We start from the raw sequence: 23,090 nt of genomic DNA, 5'->3' as shown, positions 1-23,090 counted from the left end.
ATGTTGGTTAAAATCAACAGCGGTAGCTGGCTGGAAGCCCAGGAAGAGTTTATTTATTCATTTATTTAGAGACACCATGTGGTAACAGGCCCTTCCAACCCAGTAAACCTGTGCCACCCCATTACAACCACGTGACTAGATAACCTATTAACCCATACGTCTTTGGAGACCCATGCAGAGAACGGGGAGGAAACCCATGCAATCATGGGGAGAATATACTAAGTCCTTACAGGTAACATTGGAAATTGAACCTGGGTTGCTGGCGCTGAAGTAGCATGATGCTAACTGCTACACTACCGTGCAACCCACTCAGTAACTGAACCGATGTGGGAGCAAAGCAAAGGAGTTGTTCCACATTATCTTGGCCAATATTTATCCCATCATCATCATAATATAGCTTTGTTTGAATTGGTTGCCACATTTCACTGTATTTACCTGCACTTCAAAATGACCTCAATGGCTGTAATGAACTTTGAATTCATCAAAGTTTCAAAGGTATATTTATGGTGTGCAGTCTACAACTCTGAGATTCATCTTTTCCAGACAGCCACGAAACAAAGAAAACCATGGAAGCCGTTCAAAGAGAAACAAAAACCCCCTACCTCCCTCAAAAAGAAAATCTAACAAATCACAAAAACGGCAATAACAAAGAATGGGTGAAAACACAGAATATAATCGCATACACTGAAAGAATCCAGCTTGATCCACAGTCCAATCCATAATCATCTCATAACATGAGCAGGTTCTTTATCGGGGTTTCTACAACCCTTTTCCCCGAAAACTGTCTCTTTTTGCAAGTGCATTTTCAATTTCAATCAAACACTGCTTGTTCAGCTTCAGTACAGATTTCAAACAAAATAATGCACAACTTTTTTTTCTGTTTCAATGAAAAGGAATCAGATAGTAGAAGGTATAGCTTAAGGTGAGAGGGGAAAATTTTAAGAAGGTCCTGAGGGGCAAAGTCTTAATGCTGACGGTGCCTTGTATATGGAAAAAGGTGCCAGATATAGCCGAGGAGTGTACAATAATGATATTTAAAAGGCATTTTGATAAGTACATGGTTAGTAAAGGTTAGAGGGACATGGGCCACACCAGGACAAATATGACTAGCTTAAGTGGGCACCTTGCTTGACATGGATGAGTTGGGCTGAAAGGCCACTTTCTGTGCTTTAATACTCGAACACTCCATGGACTTTCATCTACATTGTCTAATAAAATGATCCCAGAGGAGATAAGGTGTAGGAGAGGAAAGCTCTTTATGTCCTGAAAGACACTCCCAGGTTACCTACAAAGAAAAATCTCCTTAGACACCATCCAGCCATGCATTCTCCTGGCAAGTTCAGCATGGTAAGATGCAAGATGAAACTCCCTCTGCAACAGGGGTTCCCAACCTGGGATCTATGGACCCCTTGGTTAAGGGTAGGGGTCCATGACATAAAAAAAGATGGGAACCCCTGCTCTACAATATCTGAACAAGCTCATTTAGGGCAGGTACACCTTTGGTTTGGTTATGGAATAAACCTCCCTGTAGATTAAAGCAGTATTCACTCTGCGGTAATAGTTTTAGCCCAGTCCTAAACTCGCCTCTATTAGTGTGACACTGCAGTCATTTGCTGTGCTCCCTGAGTTTTGGGGAGTAATAGATTCACCTGTCTGTCTCACCAGGGAGCTTTGCAGGCATCAGAGTTTAATTTGGGCTGGAACAGATTTCTGGTGGATGGGAAAAGGACAATGCAGGGAAGTAATCTCTATGTACTAATGTTAGTTACATGCCAGTGGAGAGCCGACAGTCGTGCTTTCTGATACAACTTGGGCGTTAATCCCTTCTTCTCTCTGCCGGCAGCATGCGACCTGATGACCCAAGGGATCCTCGCCCTGGTGTCCTCCACTGGCTGTGCTTCGGCCAGCGCTCTCCAGTCGCTCACGGACACCATGCACATCCCGCATATCTTTGTGCAGCGCAGCAACAGGGGCTCTCCCCGCACCGCCTGCCAGCTGACGCGCAATCCCAGCCTTGAGGAGTACACGCTGCCCGCCAGGCCCCTGATCCGAATCGGCGACGTCATGCTCAGGCTGGTCAACGAACTGCGATGGCAGAAGTTCATCATCTTCTACGACAGCAACTACGGTGAGTAACCCCCAGCATGTCATACAGGGGAATTCCACGGCTGGTGGAGGTAACTGATCTTTGCACCAGTCTGCTGTATTGCACTTGCTGTTCTGTTTATTATTACTGAGTGTAACATTTACTTTGTGAGCTTCAAGCAAACAAGGAATTTCATTGAAGATGAGCTTTATTTGTTGCATGTGCATCAAAACATACAGTGAAAGTCACGTTTACCTCAATAACCAACACAGTCTGATTTGTACTGCGGCAGCCCACACGTGTCGCCACACTCCCAGTGCTAACATTATATGCCCACTGCTTACTAACCCTGACTCATACGTTTTTGGAATGTGGGAGGAAACCTGAGTACCAGGAGAAAACCCACGTGGTCATGGGGAGAACATACAAACTCCTTAAAGACAGCAGAAGGAAGTGAACCCCAATCTTAGAGCTGGTGCTATAAAGCATTATGCTAACCACTACACTACTGTGTCGCCCCAGTTTGTATGGCGATGAAGTAATTTCTACTCCTTTCCCACCACTCTTTGTTCCCTCTTTATACTGGCCATCGCATCTCTCTACTCTCATTCATGGTGCAAGGTTTTGACTCAAAACATCAACAATTCTTTTCCTCCCACAGATGATAGAAACATAGAAATCTACAGTACATTACAGGCCCTTTGGCCCACAATGTTGTGCCAACCATGTAACCTACTCCAGAAACTGCCTAGAATTTCCCTACTTATTGCTCTCTACTTTTCTAAGCTCCATGTACCTATCTAAGAGTCTCTGAAAAGACCCTATTAAACCCGTCTCTACCACCTTCAGGGACAGTGTATTCCATGCACCCCCCACTCTCTGTGTGAGAAACTTACCTCTGACATCTGCCTTGTACTTACTTCCAAGCACCTTAAAGCTATGCCCCCTCGTGTTCGCCACTTCAGTCCTGGGAAAAAGCCTCTGGCTATCCACACAATGATGTTTGACCTGCTGAATCCCTCCAGCACGTTGGGTGATGCTACACTTTCTGACGGCTGCAGTCTCTCTGTGTGTGTCTCTCGAGAGAATGAGAAGTCGGGCGTTTCTCCATGGAACAGCAGCACCTTCAGACAGATACCCTAACCCATAAATCAAATTCTTTTCCAGCTGTTATATTTCAAAACCCAAATTTGCAGCTGTGATCAAACCAATTCAGCATCACACAAGATATTTTTTGGAAGGTTTGGACTCTGATGCAAAACTGTTCTTGCAAGAATTCTCAGCTAAAGATATCAGTCAGTTGTGCAGCTTGCTCAGAAATCATATCTTAACGAGTGCCACTTTTTGGGCTTGTTGGGAATCCAAGTGTCACCCATGGTACGTGCATATGCATGGCATCATATGTATGATAAGCGTAATGGTTAGCACAGCACTTTACAGTACAAGTGCCCCAGGTTCACTTCCCACTGTTGCCTATAAGGAGTTTGTATGTTCTCCACGTGACCATATGAGTTTCCTCGCACTTTCCAATGACTGCTGGGAGGTTAATTGGTCATGATAAGTTGTCCCATAATAAGAGTCAGATTAAATCGAGGGATTGTTGAGCAGCATGGCTCAAAGTACTGGAGGGGCCTATTCTGCACTGTATCTCAATAAATAAATATATAAGTATTTGGGCATTGTGTTGCACAGGTTGGCAAATAGGTTTGTAACCTTGAAATTGATAGCATGAACATCAATTCCTCTAACTTTCATCCTCCCTCCATCTCTGTTTTTCCATTCCCCAATCTGGCTTCCCTCTTATACCTTCTGCTCATCACCTCCCCTTGATGCCCCCCCTCCTCCCTTTCTCCCATGGTTCTCTTTCCTCTCCTAGCCGATTCCCTCTTCTTCAGCCCTTTATCTCTTCCTCCTATCACATCCCACCTTCACCCTCACCTGGTCTTACCTATCACCTACCAGCTTGTACTTCTTCCCTCCCCCCAACCCCCCAATTTCTTTTTCTGGCTCTTCACTCTTCTTTTCCAATCCTGATGAAGGGGCCTTGGCCCAAAATGTTGACTGTTTATCCCTCTTCACAGATGCTGAGTTTCTGAGTGTACCAGCATGTCAGTACTGAACACTTGCTGGAGATGGGTGGTGAAGTCAATCACCATGCAATGCAGACTTGGTTCCAGGAGTGTCATATGGAGCTCAAAGCTCCAGTTATAGCTGCTCGTTGGTGACCATGCATTCAATCATCCTACCAGTGCTGCTTGAAGGGCCAACCACCGCTACAATTTTGTTACTGTTTGCCGCTTTGTTGTTGCTGTGATTTTACAAGACTCTGGGGATTTTGTTTTGTGTTTTTTCAAGTTGCATAGACTGTAGCATGCCAAGTGCTATAGTGTTAGCTGAGAGGGATGCTCTGTGTGCCTGGTCCAAAACCAGCTGCGAGTGATTGTCTTGGTTATTTTTATTGTGATCTCCAGACCCTGTTGGACATTGATAGTGTAGAATACTGCAAGTCCAGTTCACTGGTTCATTGGCAAAACCAATGGTGGAAAGCTATGTTACCTTGCTTGCTATGCGGGCAAGACCCTCATTTCGGAGATGCTTGTTGTGGTCGTCCGCAGAGGAAACAAGAGAGTTGGCTGTGTGCCTCTGGATTTCATACCTTGTTGGGGGCTGGCCCCTTCCATTGGGGCTGCCCTTTGGTCAGTATTCATTCGATGCTGCTCTCTAGTGCTCACTCAGCTTTGTCTTCCAGAATTCGCTGGGTGCTGCCTCCAGTGTTTGGTGGAAGTACAAGCTAAACCAGGACAGCTCAGGGACTTGGTCCACATTATTTTTTTTCTCTTTCTGACTATATGTCTTTCTGAATTTTTTAACCATATGTGCTACTTGTGCTATGTGCAATGTGCAGGGTGCTGAGAGTTTTGCACCTTGGCCCCAAGGAACGCCATTTTGCTTGGCTATATTGATGTATAGTTGAATGATATATAAACTTAAATTTATAACTTGAACTATATAACTCCCGTGTCCTTTCACCCTTCCCACTTATCTCCCTCCTGGCACTTATTCCTGCAAGCTCTTATTCCATTTCCCATTCTGGTTAGTCTTTCACCTCTTTTCTCCTCACTTGCCCATCACTTCCATCTGGTACCCTTCCTCCTTCCCTTTCTTTCAATGTCTAGTATCCTCTCCTATTAGATTCCTTCTTTGTCAGCCCTTTACCTCTTCCTCCTACCACCTCCCAGCTTCACCCCCATCCTCTCACCTATCCCCTCTCCTGGTCTCACTTATCACCTGCCAGCTTGTACTCTCCCCCACCTTCTTTTACTGGCTTATGCCCATTTGTTTCCAGTCCTGATTAAGGGTCTCAGCTTGAAAAGACAACTCTTTATTCCCTTGCTGAGTTTCTGTGGCATTTTGAATGTGTTGCTCAAAATTTGCAGCAGAATTTCTAGTGGTCAAGCTTTTTCTGACTTCAAGGATTTTGCACTATTCCTTCCAGACGGAGATATTTGCCTTGAAATACAGGATAACTAGGGATGTGAGCAGAAGACAACCAGAGCAGCACAGGGAAAGAGAAAGAGAAAGCTTCCAATGGGAAGACCACATTTTCAAGAAATATTTAGGGAGTAACTGACCTATCAAACAGTTTAGAACTCTCTGAGACTTCTGTGTACATCTAAAGATATTCAACCCAATATCTGGCCTTCCAGTAGCCACAAATGTAACCCCGGGGGTGGGGGTGGGGGGGGGGGAGGTTGCATTGGCAGTACAGTGAAAGGAGATGAGGCAAATAATTTTTCCATATCTGGCTCCATCACTTGGGAGGGGAGATGCCTGCAACATCTTGAAGTTTGCATCTGGTATTCAAGACTAGTTTACGAGCAAGCGTTATTGATGTACGAAGTTCAAGGAGAACCGTTTATCTTTTATTCAGAGTAAGTAGGTGGCTTTGCCGGACTGCAGATTTCTTTGTGGCACAGGGTGTGATTGGTTGTTTGTATATCATCCTCCTTGTTCTGGGTTAAAACTGGATTGCAATCCACAACCTGAAGTTGGTGTGTGACCACAGGTTAAGGCTTGGTGTCCTGGCTGCCGTCAGGGTGTCTTCTTTCTGCAGCGGCTACTGTATCATGACAGTGTTGAATCAGAAGGTACTTGTTGACAACATGGGTGATGACTATGGCGTGGTCTTTAAGGGCACCACTTATGGATACAATGAAATCTATGTGGACACTTGAAACCTGATGGAGTAAAGTCCTGAAGGAAGGTCATCTCAAAGTGGCAACTGTTTACACTTTCCTATAGGTGCCACCTGAGCTGTTGAGTTCCTCCAGCATGTTGTGTGCGAGAGCAAAGTACTGGTGTATTGATACAACTCGGTTGTGAATCATGTAGCCTCTGGAAGAATGATCGTCAGACTTCCCATCCTGATGCAGGGAAACGTCAGCTATTTCTTTTCCCCGACAGGTGCCGCTTAATGCTCTGAGTTCTTCCACCAGATTTGTTTGTTGCTCTAGATTCCACCGTCTCCAGTCTCTCATATGCCTTTTGTTAAGTTTGGTTCAATTTGGAACATGGATGATAGAAAAATGGAGCACTATGTAGAATGGAAGAGTTAGTTTGATCTTGGAGTAGGTTAAAAGGTCAGCACAACATTGTAGGGCCAAAGGGCCTGTACTGTGCAGAAACGTTCTATATTTTAGGTTTTATGCTCCATTGACTTGAGTTAAATGGAAGGAAAGTGAAAAAAAGTGGAATTTTACAGTATTAAACTATGTGGTTGAGATTGAGGAAGAAAGCAGAACTCTAAAAGAAGACAGCAACAGACTGATTAGATAGGGAGGTAAGTGACAAATGGATGTCAGGCCATACTTGGTAAAGCAAACGAATGACAGGGATAATGCAGCAAAAATAGAGGGAGCCAGGAGGATGTCTCCAAATCCCTTTGAGAGCATTGGCAGCAAGGAGATAAAGCAATTTAGAAGGGACACAGGTAACATTTATTGCTTGGCCAAGGCACTAAGGCATTGGTATATAAGAGCAGACTAGTCAGATGGAATAATGTGGGCGGATCATGTCACTACATTGAAAGATACAGTGTAAATGAATCAATGAATTTTGGAGGATGACAGAAGAACTGGGGAAAGTTAGACTGAGGGAAAGCTGACTAACAACAGACTTTTATTTAAGTCAAAGGAGAGTGAGATGATCTTTAATAATTATAAAAGCATTTATAAACAAATTATTCTTGTGGACAGATTTTTGATAAGCAAGGGGTTGAATAGGAAGAAACCGATTTCCTTAACAGAGGCATGTCTTTAAGGTGATGCGGGATAATTAGTGGAGAGCTGGCAACAGCCTTTCTCGCCCACATCATATTGGGAGTCAGGAGCACACTGCTTGAAAGCTGGTGAAACGATAGACCCTCTTACCGGGAAGGTCATGGTGCAGCATTATGGACAATGGTCTGGACTGAATAGCGGGATTAGTCTGATGGGCTCTTAGGTCAGCTGAAACATGATGGGCCAAATAGATGCCTGCCATGAGACATAGAAGTGGAAGTAGACCATTCAGCCCCTCGTGCTATTCCTGCCACTCAGTAAGATCACAGATGACCTTTCACCTCAGTGTCACTACTGCACTTGCTCTCAATTCCCTGAACATCTATTGATTTTTTTGTAAAAATATTAATGACTCTCCATAATCTCAGAGAATTTTTAAAAGTGTCTCAGGAATCTTTAATTACTAAAGTGGGAGATCTGAATTATTGGCCATAAGATCATAAGACACAGGAGCATAATTAGACCACTTTGACCATTGAGTCTGCTCTGTCATTTGATCATGGCTGATTTCTTTTCCCTCTCAACCTCATTCTCTGCGTTCTCCCTGTTAACCTTGATGCCTTTGCAAACCAAGAGTCTATCAACCTCCTTTTTAAATATACCAAATGGCTCAGCCTCCACAGCCATCTGTGGAGATTCACCATTCTCTGGCTAAAGAAATTCCTCCTCCTCTCTGTTCTAAATTGACGTATTTCTGTTCTGAGCCTGTGCACTCTGGTCCTAGACTCTCCCATTATTGGAAACATCTCTCCATATCCTTTCAATCCACTCTATCAAGGCCTTACAAGATTCAGTAGTTTTAAACGAGAACCCCCCCCCCCCCATTCTTTTAAACTCCAGCAAATAAAGCTCTGAGCCATCAAATGCTCTTCAAAACCCATTTATTCCCAGGATCATTCCCACAAACTTCCTTTGGACTCGCTCCAATAACAGCGCATCCTTTCATAGCTATAATGTGCTACGGTAGCATAGCGGTCAATGATAACACTATTATAGCTTGGGGCATCGGAGTTCGGAGTTCGATTCCGGCATCCTCCGTAAGGAGTTGGTGTGTCCTCCTCGTGAACACACAGATTTCTTCTGGGTTCTCCTGTTTTCTCCCACACTCCACAGATCTATCGGTTAATAGATTAGTTGGTCATTGTCCTATGATTAAGCTAGAGTTAAATAGGTGGACTGGAGGAGCCTGTCCCATGCTGTATCTCTAAATAAATAAATCTGCTCACAATACTCCAAATGTGGTCTGATCAATGCCTAACAAAGCCTTAGCATTACATCCTTGCTTTTATATTCTAGCCCTCTCAAAATGAATGCTACCATTGGATCTGCCTTCCTTACTATTGACTCAACTTGCAAGTTAAATTTTAAGGAATCCCGCACTAAGACCTCAGTTCCCTCGAAGCTACACGGGTGCACGGCCGCGCAGTAACTAAAACACTTCCACGCATATAGACTTTGTTGCCATGCAGCTGGAATTAGACACAGTTAGAAAACGCTTACTAAATTTCAAAGACTTTCTTTGTTGTACTGCTTTTCACTATATCTTTGAATTAATTAACAAATTCAAAAGTATGTGATTTTCAATTTTCACTTTTAATATTCATAATATGTATATTACAAAAAAGGCATTTAGAATGCCGTGCATTTTTCAGGCTGTGTAAAAATTTCTTGCTCAGAGCAATAGCTGGTCCATACAGCTGTAAAAAAAAAAGCGCGGGAACATTGACTAGGACCCCCAAGGCCCTTTGTACATCTGATTTTTTAATTCACTCCCTGTTTAGAAAACAGACTACACCTTCTGCCAAATTACATGACCATACACTTCACTACAGTGTATTATACCTGCCATTTCTTTGCCCATTCTCCCTAAACTTTCCAAGTCCTTCTGCAGACTTACTGCTTCCTCAACACGACTTACCCCTCCACCCATCTTTGTTTCAGTTGTGAACTTGGCCACAGAGCATCAATTCCGCCATCCAGATTGCTGATGAAATTAAAATCTGTGTTCAAGTTTCTCAAGACCATTTGAACAAGGGGGAGAGGTCAGGAAAGATTCTGTGATTGATGATAACCAGCAGCGTTAGGACAAAGGTAAAAATGCTGAGCTCAGTCCTCCTGCTAAAGGACACCAATCTTTATAATGTCACTATGTGCTCAGATCATTAAACCCTAACTGGCGGGAGGAGAGAGCAGCACACCGTGTGTGTGCAGCCCTCCGGTGAAAAATGATATCGTATCCGTTAAATAGGGGCCGTGAACAATTCTGATTTGATGGAGACGGACCTGAAAGCACAGAGGAACATCTGGAAAAATTTCTGAATCGCCAGTTCACTGCTGTTGTTACTGCGTGATCGGGAATCTTTCGGAGGGAAGGCCTCAAAATCCCCGGCTTTGCCTGCTGTTGGCGATTGAGATGGAGGTCGAATCGTTCAGATAGAGATGGCGCTCAGCACTTGGTGTCGGAGGGCTGATCAGAGCTTGACGTTTTCGGATGACTCAGAGTCAGACCGTGGTCGGGTTTGGCAGGGAGAGTTTTTCTTCCTTCTCCCGTCTGCGTGAGATGTGGGACATTTGAGAGACTTTGAACTTTTTACTGTGCTCATGGATTTCTTCATCAAGTTATGGTATTGTTGCACTGTTGTAACTATATGTTATAATTATGTGGTTTTGTTAGTTTTTTTCAGTCTTGGTCTGTCCTGTGTTTTGTGATATCACATCGGAGGAAATATCGTATCATTTCTTAATGCATGCATTACTAAATGACAATAAAAGAGGACTGCGTGTCTTCAAAATCTAAAGTTAAGGTGAAAAGATTAGGTAGTTCATGAACACTGTATTATTATTAATATTATTATTATTATTATTATTATTATTATTAACCCTGAAGATACGAGGTTGCTTTGGCAAGTAAGGTGAAAATAAATCCAAAGGGTTTCTACAGTTATGTTAGTGGCAAAAGGATAGTGAGGGATAAAATTGGTCCCTTGGAGAATCAAAGTGGACGGCTATGTGCGGAGCCAAAAGAGATGGCGGAGATTTTGAACAATTTCTTTTCTCCGGTATTCAATAAGGAGAAGGATATTGAATTGTGTAAGGTAAAGGAAACAAGTAGGGTAGTTATGGAAAGTATAGCAATTATAGAAGAGGAAGTACTGGCACTATTAAGGAATATAAAAGTGGATAAGTCTCCGGGTCCGGACAAGATATTCCCTAGGACCTTGAGGGACGTTAGTGTGGAAATAGCAGGGGCTCTGACAGAAATATTTCAAATGTCATTAGAAACGGGGATGGTGCCAGAGGATTGGTGTATTGCTCATGTAATTCCATTATTTAAAAAGGGTTCTAAGAGTAAACCTGGCAATTATCGGCCTGTGAGTTTGATGCCAGTGGTGGGTAAATTGATGGAAAGTATTCTTAGAGATGGTATATATAAATATCTGGATAAACAGGGTCTGATTAGGAACAGTCAACATGGATTTGTGCGTGGAAGGTCATGTTTGACAAATCTTATTGAATTTTTTGATAAGGTTACTAAGAAAGTTGATTAGGGTAAAATGGTGGATGTTGTCTATATGGACTTCAGTAAGGCCTTTGACAAGGTTCCATACGGAAGGTTCAATCGTTAGGCATTAATATCGAAGTAGTAAAATGGATTCAGCAGTGGCTGGATGGGAGACGCCAAAGAGCAGTGGTGGATAACTGTCTGTCAGATTGGAGGATGGTGTGTAGCAGTGTGCCTCAGGGATCTGTACTGGGTCCAATGTTGTTTGTAATATATATTAATGATCTGGATGATGGGGTGGTAAATTGGATTAGTAAGTATGTAGATGATACTAAGATAGGTGGTGTTGTGGATGATGAGGTAGGTTTTCAAAACTTGCAGAGAGATTTAGGACAGTGAGAAGAGTGGGCTGAAAGATGGCAGATGGAGTTTAATGCAGAAAAATGTGAGGTGCTACATTTTGGTAGAACTAATCAAAATAGGATATACATGGTAAATGGTAGGGCATTGAAAAATGCTGTAGAACACAGGGATCTAGGAATAATGGTGCACAGTTCCCTGAAGATGGAATCTCATGTGGATAGGGTGGTGAAGAAAGCTTTTGGTTTGCTGGCCTTTATTAATCAGAGCATTGAGTATAGGAGTTGGGATGTAATGTTGAATTTGTATAAGGCATTGGTAAGGCCAAATCTGGAGTATTGTGTACAGTTCTGGTCACCGAATTATAGGAAAGATGTCAATAAAATTGAGAGAGTACAGAGGAGGTTAACTAAAATGTTGCCTGGGTTTCATCTCCTAAGTTACAGAGAAAGATTGAACAAGTTAGGTGTTTATTCTTTGGAGCATAGAAGGTTGAGGGGGAACTTGATAGAGGTGTTTAAAATTATGAGGGGGATTGATAGAGTTGACATGGTTAGACTTTTTCCATTGAGAGTGGGGAAGATTCAAACAAGAAGACATGGGTTGAGAGTTAGAGGACAAAAGTTTAGGGGTAACATGAGGGAGAACTTCTTTACTCAGAGTGGTGGCTGTGTGGACTAAGCTTCCAGCAGAAGTGGTTGAGGAAGTTTCTATGTTGTCATTTAAAGTTAAATTGGATAGATATATGGACAGGAAAGGAATGGAGGGTTATAGGCTGAGTGCAGGTCAGTGGAACTAGGATAGGGTAAGAGTTCGGCATGGACTAGAAGGGCTGAGGTGGCCTGTTTCCGTGCTGTAATTGTTATATTGTTATATGGTATTGCATTGGATAGATTTCCTCATCCCAGAATTGTATTTTTGGCCATTATTTCTTTTCATACAATGTGGCATGCACTTTGATCTCCTCACACCATACCCCCTGCTGTTCAGAGTAAAATTTACATATGCTACAAGCTTCCTGTCCCTACATTTTAATGTCTATCCTAGTCTTGTGTATGTAATTTCATCCAATTAAGTGACAATTCATAAAACATCAAATAGGTTTTTGGTGAGACTTTCCAGGCTCAGATCTCTGCTCCTGTGCTTGTAGCCTAGCAGTGTAGAGAATTATCACCTGCGCATGTTACTAAAGAGCTCCAAATCATTTGGCTGTGTACTTGAAGGACTATCTTTTGAAGGAGTGTAGGATGGCAGGATCAGGCTGGCGTGGACACAATGGGTAGAATAGCCTTCTCTTGTGTCATGAATTTTCTATGAGGTGGTTACGCTAGCAAAGCAGGCAATAGAACTCTGGGGCCGAGCAGTGCACAGCTGGTAGAGCTGCTACCTCACAATTCAAGAGCTTGGCTTCATTCCCGACCTCCTGTGCGCTCCGTGTAGGGTTTGTGCGCTCTCACTGTGACTGCGTGAGCTTCTTCTGAGTGATCCACTTCCCTCGCAGGTTTCAAAAGCGTGTAGCTTGCTAAGTTAATTGACTGCTGTAAATTCCTCCTCATGTTATAATCTTGGGGTGCTGATGGGAATGTGAAGGGGATTTAAAAAGTAGGATTCGTGTAGAATTAAATTAAGTAGACGCTTGCTGGGAAGGTGGATGCACCTGTTCTAAGGGCTTGTTTCAGTGCTATGTGACTCCTTGACTCTGTCTATGAATAAGAGGCTCCTGCTTGAATAACTCACAGAATTGTCCAATTTGTGGATCTTTCAGGTTTAAGACTCGATAATATCCTTATAGATTGACAAAGGACGGGCAGAAGTTCAGAATGTCTGTGTTATACTTGTATATGTGTTTTACACAGTGAGTACTCTGAGGGCTTACACTAGATATGAAAGAAATTCTTGTGGAGGACGGTGCATTATTTGAGTTCTGTTGACTGACATTTTTTTTCTCGACCAAACTAGTTACAACATGAGCCTAGAGGGCTTGAATCTGAAAAGATGTTTTTACCTTCATACCCAACTTAACAGGACTTATTAATGTGCAGCATTAGCTAGTTATCCCTGGGTTAGACATTTACAGAAAGTTGCTAAAGTAACCCACTACCTTGAACTATTGTCTCGTGATTAGTGTTAACTGGCTAATTAAACCAGTGGATTTCTGAAGATTCATCAATTTAAATTATTCAAGGGAGTGCACGTTTATAGATCTGGAAATGGAAAAGTGTAAATGATAGTAACAAAATCTAAAGCAAAGAATCTAGTGTTAAATGTAGCTGGCATTTGTAAAGGCATGTATAAATTTGATTTAGAATTATCTGCTTGTTTTTGATAGCATTGCTTTTAAATGACAGAAAATTCACTGCAAGATTTAATCTGTTCAATATTGATAGAGTGGTGAATTTTTGAAGGCACTATCTTTTAGAAAATATAGAAATATGCTTACAATATGACCCTGAACGATCTCTATCGATTAAGATTGATATCTAATATTCACTTCACTGCATCTTCACACACTCTCTGCAACAGTATGTCACATCTGATAGATAACATGCATGACTAGTTATTCAACATGAGGGGCATTATGTCCAAATACATTGCATGACCTTCACTGACTCCCTTTCCTCACTCTTGGACACCAAATGGAGCATCAGTAGAAATAGCAGGAGCTGACTGGAGTTGCAGAGACATATGTCTTCTGCCCATTATCAGGCACCTATATTTACACTAATCTTCCCCTAACACATTTTATTCTCCCCACATTCCACCAATGCCCCCAAAATTCTACGACTCGCCCGCAATATACAGTACCCAATTAACCTACTGACCCACCACCTTTGGAGTGAGAAGAAAATGGAGTATGTCGGGGAAGTTCATGCGGTCACAGGGTGTGAGTGTTCAAGTTCCGTGCACACAGCCCAAGGTCAGGATTGAACCCGGGTTACTAGAGCTCTGAGGCAGCAGCTCTCTCTCAGAATCAGATTTATTATCTGATGCACTATCAATTACTCCAAAAGACTGGAAGTAGAGTAAATACTGAAAGGCTTTTATTAACAGTAAATGGACCAACGTCCATGCTGAGTATCTGTCCTGGACTGAGGGAGGAGCAGTGACACAATCGCCTTTATTCAGGACTCTGTGGGAGGAGCCACAGGAGCAGTCAGCAGAGAGGCGTGTCCAGACAGGTAACCCAATTGCAAACTATATAAATTATCACATTTACCTCTCCTTTTTAAAAAAGAGAGTCCTGTGGGGTGAAGTGACTGACAATATTTAAAACAAGTATACTTGCAGGTTAAGTCTATCAGGCGGTTGATTCCGTCGCTGTGGCCTACGTAGCACCGACGGTAATTGCACCGGCGACGACGGTTGTGCTGGCTCCGGCCTGACTTGAGGTGTCAGCACGTTAGGCGTCGGTAATCCCTCGTGTGCGTTCGTTGTGCCAGGTATGGGAGTGTTGTGTGGTGTCTGTGTTGGGCTTGGAGTGCGCGGTGTCTGGTAGGTATATACATCAGTGTGTACGGGGTCAATAGTCACCATGGAGTGTTCAGGGTAGGGGCCTGGTGGTCCTGCGGGCGCCAGGTCGCGGATGGAGACTGTATCCTCCCGCCCATCAGATAAAATCATGTGGGCATACTGGGGGTTTGCATGAAGTAAATGAACCCTCTCGACCATCGGGGAGTATTTATTGCTCCTCGCATGTTTCCGGAGCAGCACTGGCCCCGGGGACATCAGCCAAGTTGGTAGGGTGCTCCCAGTAGTTGACATTCTGGAAAAGAAAAGAGTCTCTCATGAGGGGTGGCATTGGTGGCTGCGCATAACAGGGAGCGGATGGAGTGGAGTGCCTCGGGAAGGACCTCCTGCCAGCGGGAGACCGGCAGTCCCTTTGACCTGAGGGTTAAGAGTGTGGCTTTCCACACTGTGCCATTCTCCTTCTCTACCTGTCCATTCCCCCGGGGATTATAGCTCGTGGTCCTACTGGTTGCAATTCCCCTAGCCAGTAGGTATTGGTGCAGTTCGTCACTCATAAACAAGGGCCCTCTGTCACTGTGGATATAGCATGGATATCCGAACAGAGTGAAGAGCTTGCGCAGGGCTTTTATAACTGAAGTGGTAGTGGTATCTGGGCAGGGGATGGCAAGGGGGAACCACAAGTACTCGTCGATTACGTTAAGAAAGTACACATTGTGGTCGGTGGAGGGAAAGGGGCCCTTAAAGTCGACACTCAGTTGCTCAAAGGGGCGGGTGGCCTTGATGAGTTGTGCCTTTTTGGGTCGGTAGAAGTGCGGTTTGCACTCTGCGCAGACTTGGCAGTCCCCGGCCATCGTCCTGGTCTCCTCAAGGGAGTAAGGCAGGTTCCGGGCTTTCACAAAGTGGAAAAGCCCGGTGACTCCTGGGTGGCAAAGATCTACATGTAGGGCGTGTAGCTGGTCGACCTGCGTGTTGGTGCACATTCCCCGGGATAGGGCTCGTTGAGCTTCCCAAGCCTGTACATGATGTCATAGTTGAAGGTGGAGAGTTCGATTCTCCACCCCAGAATTTTAACATTTTTGATTTTGCCCCGCTGTTGGTTACTAAACATGAATGCAACTGAGCGCTGGTCAGTTAGCAGGGTGAACCTTTTGCCGGTGAGATAGTGCCTTCAGTGCCTTATAGCTTCCACTATGGCCTGGGCCTCTTTCTCCACCGTGGAGTGCCGAATTTCAGGGCCTTGAAGAGTACGGGAGAATAATGCCACCGGTCTTCCTGCCTGGTTGAGGGTAGCAGCCAGCGCGAAGTCGGAGACGTCACTCTCTACTTGGAAAGGAATGGCCTCATCCACTGCATGCATTGCTGCTTTGGCAATGTCCCCTTTAATGCAGCTGAAGGCCGCGCGGACCTCGGCAGAGAGGGGAAATGTGGTGGACTTGACCGGGGGTGGGCCTTTTCTGCGTAGTTAGAGACCCATTGGGCGTAATACGAAAAGAAGCCCAGGCACCTTTTGAGGGCTCTGAGGGTATTGGGAAGAGGGAGTTCCAACAGGGGGCACATACTGTCGGGGTCAGGGCCAATGACTCCGTTCTCCACGACACACCCAAGGATAGCAAGTCGGGTGGTTCCGAACACACACTTGTCCTTGTTATAGATGAGATTGACACATAGACCTCCTTCATCACACTGTCCCATTCATTGTTTTAGGATTTAAAAGCCCCAGGCAGTGTTGCTGCTCCACACCACAACCATACACCTGTGACACTTTTGTTTCTGATATCAAGAACTACAACCAGGCTGCACCGTACGGGACTGATCATTATAAGTTCGTCACTCAGTTTTTCATTCACAGCCACCGGCTCAGATCCTGAGGCAGGCTGCGTAATTTAGGGCAGGGCGCGAGGTGAGACCTGCTTGCTTTTCACCAGACCTGAGGCCTGTAGCCTGCACAGGCAGAGAGGAGAGTGCAGGTGTTAGCCCCTAGAGAGTGAGGATGCACATGAATCTTGCTGCTAATGACTCAGTTGAGCACTTTAATAGAATAGACTGTGGAGAAGGGCTGATGGATTTGCATGTGAAGAGCTCTGTGCACTGGGAAGTCTGCCAGAAAGCTTGTTTAATGTCAAGGAGCACAGAACGATCTAGCCCCAACCCGGCATGGGGTTTTCACAGGCGTGGAGCCCATTGTGCCTGGTTGCAGCAAATTGTTAGGATTTCTGTGACACTATCTGGGGTCAGTACCTGGGGTTTTCAGGAACCAACCCCTTGTCTCTCTCAGAAAATGTATGTTGACCAGCTTCCATCTCCGAGATCCTTCCATCTCAGTCCGATGTGGCAACATTGTACTGACAAATTCTAGGCAATGGAGGAAACAACATATATCTTGTCAATCTCTCTCACAAGTATATTGTACATGTACAAATGTACACCTCATTCTTCTAAACCGCCATGAGTGAAGGCCTATCATGTGATAAACACCTCCAGTCTAGTAGTCCGTCCACTCCTTGCAGATGGTATCAAGGTGCACAGGATGCCAGGTACGATGTAAACCCTGCACGACTGCAGCCAGGATTACACTCTGTCTTTAAATCTCCATTAATCACAAAATACTCTGCAGAGGCTGGGGTCAAAGCAACATGCACAACACGCTGGAGGAACTCAGCAGGTCGGGCAGCATCCGTGGAAATGATCAGTCAACGTTTCGGGCCAGAGCCCTTTGTCAGGACTGAAGAGGGAAGGGGCAGAGGCCCTATAAAGAAGGTGGGGAGAGGGTGGGAAGGAGAAGGCTGGTAGGTTCCGGGTGAAAAACCAGTAAGGGGAAAGATAAAGGGGTGGGGGAGGGGAAGCAGGGAGGGGATAGGCAGGAAAGGTGAAGAGGGAATAGGGGAAATACAATGAGTAGTAGGAGGCGAAACCATGAGGGAGGTGATGGGCAGCAGAGTGAAACTGGGAAGGGAGGGGGAGGGAATTACTGGAAGTTGGAGAATTCAATATTCAAAGTTGAATCTGCCTTGTAGTTTTGACAAAGGAGCCATTACTTCCTTTTATTCTGCCCTACTAGTATCTTTCGGGCATCTCCCAGCTGAAGTCCCCAAAGTCCAGCATAGGCCGAAGCTGGCAGTGACATCTTCCTCTAGGTGGCTTGTGTTGCCATCTCCTCCTACTGGTAGATTTTCCAATAAAACAGGGTGGGCATCTATGGATGTCCCAACCCTCAGGCTGATTAATCTGCCCACTGAAGTTTACCATGTCCAGCACCCTTTAAAATCAATGCCACAAAACAACGGTCAGAGTTTTAAATGTGTAAATATTATAAAAATGGTAATCACAAAACATTAAAACCTTTGATCTAAATTCTTTTGACTTAAATTATTTTTACATTTATGAATGATGTTTAACAGTTTACAATTTAAATAATTTTTAAGATTATTTTTTATTTTTTGATTAAAGAAATGCACAATAATTGAACTTCAGTGCCATCTTTGACAGCTGGTGAACAAGAGGTGGAATTTATTCACTGTTAAAGCCACTAGATCATAAGACATAGGAGGAGATCAGGCCAATTGACCCATTTGATCCACCATTTTATTATCCCTCTTAACTCCATTCTCCCAGTTTTTCCCTGTAATCTTTGATGCCGTTACTAATCAAGAACCTATCAGCCTCCATTTTAATATACCCAATGACTTGGCCCCCACAGCTATCTGTGGCAATGAATTCCATAAATTCATAACAGAATTACGTGTTACAGCTATGGAGAAAGTGCTGTGCAGGCAGACAGTAGGTGCAAGATCATAAAGAGGTAGATTGTGAGGACAGGAGTCCATCTTATCGTACTAGGGGATGTTTCAATAGTCTTAGAACAATGGGATAGAAGCCATCCTTTAGCCTTGTGGCACATTCCTTTAGGCTTTGGTAACTTCTGCCCAGTGGAAGTAGGGAGAAGAAAGTATGTTTGGGCTGGGTGTGTCTTTCATTATGCTGGATACTCTACTGAGGCAGCGAGAAGTGTAGACAGAGCTGTGTCCACAACTCTGCAGCTTCTCGCAGTCACGGGCTACAAACAAAAGCATTAAACGCCGGAGTAGACACCTCCATCTCCCAAACCAGCTTCACTATTCATATCTGACCTAACTGTACCTGAAGTCTGCAATTGTCCTCACCATATCAAGAGTCGATCTGTCTCTGACATAAAGAATCTGCTGTTTGGGGAAGACAGTTCCAAATCCTATTACCCTCTGAGAGAAATTAATTCTCCTCATCCCTGTTTTAAGTAAACTATCATTTATTTGTGAATGTAGGTCCTAAGTTTCGATTCTCCCATAAAGGAAACTTCTCCTCCACTTTTGCCTTGTCACAGTCCTTCTGGGCTGTTTAATCAAATCACCTCTCACTCTTCTAAACTCCAGTAGTACAAGCTTATTCTGTCCAACTTTTCCTCATAACATGACCCATCCATACCAATTATTGATCTAGGAAATGGTCTCTAAAATCAAGTTCAGGCTCACACATATATACACACACATATACATATTAAAGCAAACGAAACAATGTTCATCTGGACCAAAGTGCATTGACAGAACATAGATCACATGCAGCACATAAACCAACATATTATGTTATAAATTAGTTAATAAAGTATAATTTAAAATGCATGAAGTAAAGCGCAGCACAGGTAAACAGTAAACAGCCTGTCTTAGTGATGAGACCTCAGTGGTGGCAGGGTATTAGTCTCACAGCCTGAGAGAAGAAGCTGTTGACCAGCCTTACAGTCTTAGTTCTGATATTTCTGTACCTTCTTCCTGACAGTAATGGGTCAAAGAGATTGTGGGATGGGTGGTAGGAATCCTCAACAATGCTTTGGGCCCTTTGTCCACAGTGCTTCTGGTAAATGTCAGAAATGGGGGGCAGGGGGAGGAGAGACCCCGATGATCCTGTCAGCGGTTTTTACTGTCCTCTGCAGGGTCTTGCGGCCCGATGCCTTGCAGCTTCCATACCACACAATGATGCAGCCAGTCAGGATACTCTTGATGGTGCTCCTGTAGAAAGTTGTTAGAATGGCAGCAGGAAGTCTTGCACACTTCAATGTCCTCAGAAAGCACAGACACTGCTGTGCCTTGTCTAGTGAGGAGATGTTGTGTGTCCAGGTTAGATCATCTGTTATGTGCGCTCCAAGAAACTTCGTGCTCTTCACTCTCTCCATTGCAGAGCCATTGTGCAATGAAGAGTGGTTGACCTGTGCATTTACTGAAGTCCACAATCATCTCTTTTATCCTGTCCACGTTAAGACTCAGGTTGATGTTCTCACACCGTTTGACAAGCCACTTTAACTGCTCACTGTATGCTGAATCATTATTGTTGCTGATGAACCCAACCACTGTGGTATCAGCAGCAAACCTGATGGTGCAGTTTGAGCTAAATTTGGAAGTGCATTCGTGAGTCAGCAGTGGGCTGAACACCCAGCACTGGGGGACACCGGTGCTCAGCGTGATGGAGCTCGAGGTGTTGCTGCCAGCTGGGGCTGATTGGGCTCCTTCTGTGACGGAGTCCAAGATTCATTTGAAGAAAGGGGTGTTGAGTCTTAATGAGGAAAGTTTACCCACCAGCCTCTGAGGGATGATGATGTTAAACACCGAGCTGCAGTCGATGAACAACATCCTGGTGTACAACACATCGTCTACTCGGTGAGACAAACCAGAGTGGAGGTCTGAGGCTCTAGCATCATTAGTGGACCGATTGGAGTAGCAGGCGAATTAGAAAGGGTCCAATGTAACTGGAAAGTAGGATTTTATATAATCCTTTACCAGCCACTCAAAGCACTTCATGATTATTGAAATCAGTGCCACTATGCCGTAATCATTTAGGTCATTACTGTTGCTCTCTTGGCCACTGGAATGACGGTGGCTGCCTTGAAGTCTGCAGGAAAAGTGGACTGTTTCAGAAAGATATTAAAGATGTCTGATAAGACATTCATGAGCTAGGATTCACAGTCCCTCAGCACAGTGTCTGGCCCTGCAACTTTGCGTGGATTTTCCCTGACTAGGGTCCACTCACCTTGACTGCGGCTAGACAGGGTGCCTGTTCTTTAGAAAGAGAGAGGGACTTTCCTTGATGCCACATCATTCAACTGATCAAATCGTGTATAGAAATCATTTAGCCAGTGAGGAAGGGAGGCGCCACTGTCATTGACAAACAGGGTGGGCTTGAAATGCTTCTTAATCATTAGCATCTTCTCATGGGAATAATTAGTTTGTACAGGAGCCTGAAGTTCCTCAGCTCTTGGTGCATCACTCTCCAAAAAGTGTTATGACTTGAAACAAGTATAAATAGCCTAAATTCTGGCAGAGTCAGCAACAGGAGCAAACAACAAATGAATGCTTTCAGTAACACAGCCAGGGGTGCCCTTCCTGTCGAGCCATCCATGATCACCCATGCAGTGTTGAAAATTCAGAATTAACTACAGCACTTGAATTTTGATATGCTGTTATTTCTGAGAAACAAAAATGCCCTGAGCACTATTGAATATTATGAGCTGCTTACTCTGCAATGTCCCAGTGGGTGCTACACACCAGTGCCTTGAGCATATGATGTCTGGCAGGGCTCAGGTTCCAAGAGTGTGCACACACCATAGACCACAGTGCAGTTCTCAAATGGCACCCGTCACATTCCTCAATTTGATGACTGTTGCTGATGTCTGTAGTTGGCAGTGGTGCACTCTTTGCACTGATATTACTTGCATCTCCTGAATGGACATTATCTTCTCTGTCCTTCATACAAAGCCGGAATTCTGGCAATTGTTCAGCTAACTGCAGATAATACCCTGCGGTAATTGATATTCACAGCATGCCAACTGAATCTCTTCAGTGCTGGAAACAGTCCAGAAAAATGTCCATAAAACCCAGACGTAGACTCAAGGGAGTGACGTGTTGTTTCAATATGTGGAGGTACACAAGATGGAAATTGACCAGAGTAGGTCATGCATCGTGCCTGCTACAAACTTCACATACGTTTTGTAACTACTTGCTATAGTTCAGTAACATTTCATACATTTTCCTATCAAACATCAATCAATGTCAGTACTGTAAATTGTAAATGATGCTTTCAGTCATCAGCAGAGTGATGGAGGTGTCACTGACAGTGCAATTCAGCAGAACTTGCTCACCCATAGTGTGCTCGTAAGTGCCTAATATGTTCCATCAGACACATCTTGAGTCCGGCCCACATCACGGTTTTGGTCCACGTATGGACCGAAGAGCTAAATTTCAGAGGTGAGGTGAGAGTGACAGCCCTTTAACATCAAGGCAGCATTAGGCAGAGTGATTTCAGTAGGCAACAAGGAAAAACACTGTTGGGGTCATACCTCGCACACAGTAAGACAGTTATTGGAGGTTATCCCAGCACTAGGATATCACAGTAGCTGTGCCTTAGGATAGTGTCCCAGGTCAAGTCACCTTCTTCCCGTGTACAACTTTCTATCATAAGTTCAGACGTAGATGTTCACTGATGTCTGAAATGTTTTAATTATATTTAACTTTAGGTACATGGGTGAGAAGGGCTTAGAGGGATATAGGCCATATGCAGGAAATTATGACCTAGCTGGGTGTACATTGTAGTCAGCATAGGACTTGGTTGGGTCAAGGGGCCTGTATCCATGCCGTGTTGCTCTATGATGCCCGCGACACTCTCTGCAGTTCTTTAGAGAAGAGAGTAATCCGTGTTTGCCTGGAGAAGCCCAAGATGCATTCAGGACGGCTCTAAAGTCAAAGTCGAGTTTACTGCCGTGTGCACAAGTACATGCATGCACAGGGGCGAGAGAAACTTGCAGCAGCATCACAGACATGTAACACCATAAAAAGCAACATTCTGAAAAAAAATCATGTTAAATATGAATTGAGCATTTTTTTTGAAGAAAGAACACAATTATTACAAAAATTCTGCTTTAGTGCAAAGTGATCAAAGTGGTTATCATGTTGCTAGACTGAGGCAGTGACTGGAGTTGTGTCAGATCGTCCAAGAACTAAATGATTGAAGGGAAGTAGCTGCTGTTGAATCTGGTGATGCGGGACTTCGTTTCTGTCCTATAGTAACTGCAGGAAGATAGTATGCCTGGACATTGGGGATCTTTGAAGATTGATGTTGCCGTCTTGAGGCAGCCACTCTTCCAGATACCACCAATGGTGGGGAGGGTTGTGCTCATGATGAATGGGCAGCATTCACTGCTCTTTGCAATTTCTTGCCTTTCTGCACAATTGAATGCTGTACCAGACCATAATGCAAACAGTCAGGATGCTTTCAACAGTACATCCAGAGAAGTTTGTTACAGTGTTAACCTCGTAAG

At 44.2% G+C, this 23,090-nt stretch overlaps 1 protein-coding gene across 1 annotated transcript in view; it reads left to right on the top strand.

The window, feature by feature from the left end:
- The window catches only part of LOC134358184 (glutamate receptor ionotropic, delta-1-like), a 901,838-nt gene that overhangs the window by 388,946 nt on the left and 489,802 nt on the right, over positions 1-23,090 (top strand). The window contains exon 3 of the mRNA XM_063070179.1: positions 1,844-2,128. Within this exon, the coding sequence (XP_062926249.1) occupies positions 1,844-2,128 (285 nt within the window). The remainder of the gene's footprint in view (positions 1-1,843; positions 2,129-23,090) is intronic.

Source organism: Mobula hypostoma, chromosome 18, assembly GCF_963921235.1.
Source record: "Mobula hypostoma chromosome 18, sMobHyp1.1, whole genome shotgun sequence".
Classification (NCBI taxonomy): domain Eukaryota; kingdom Metazoa; phylum Chordata; class Chondrichthyes; order Myliobatiformes; family Myliobatidae; genus Mobula; species Mobula hypostoma.
This window is presented reverse-complemented; position numbering and strand designations above follow the sequence as displayed.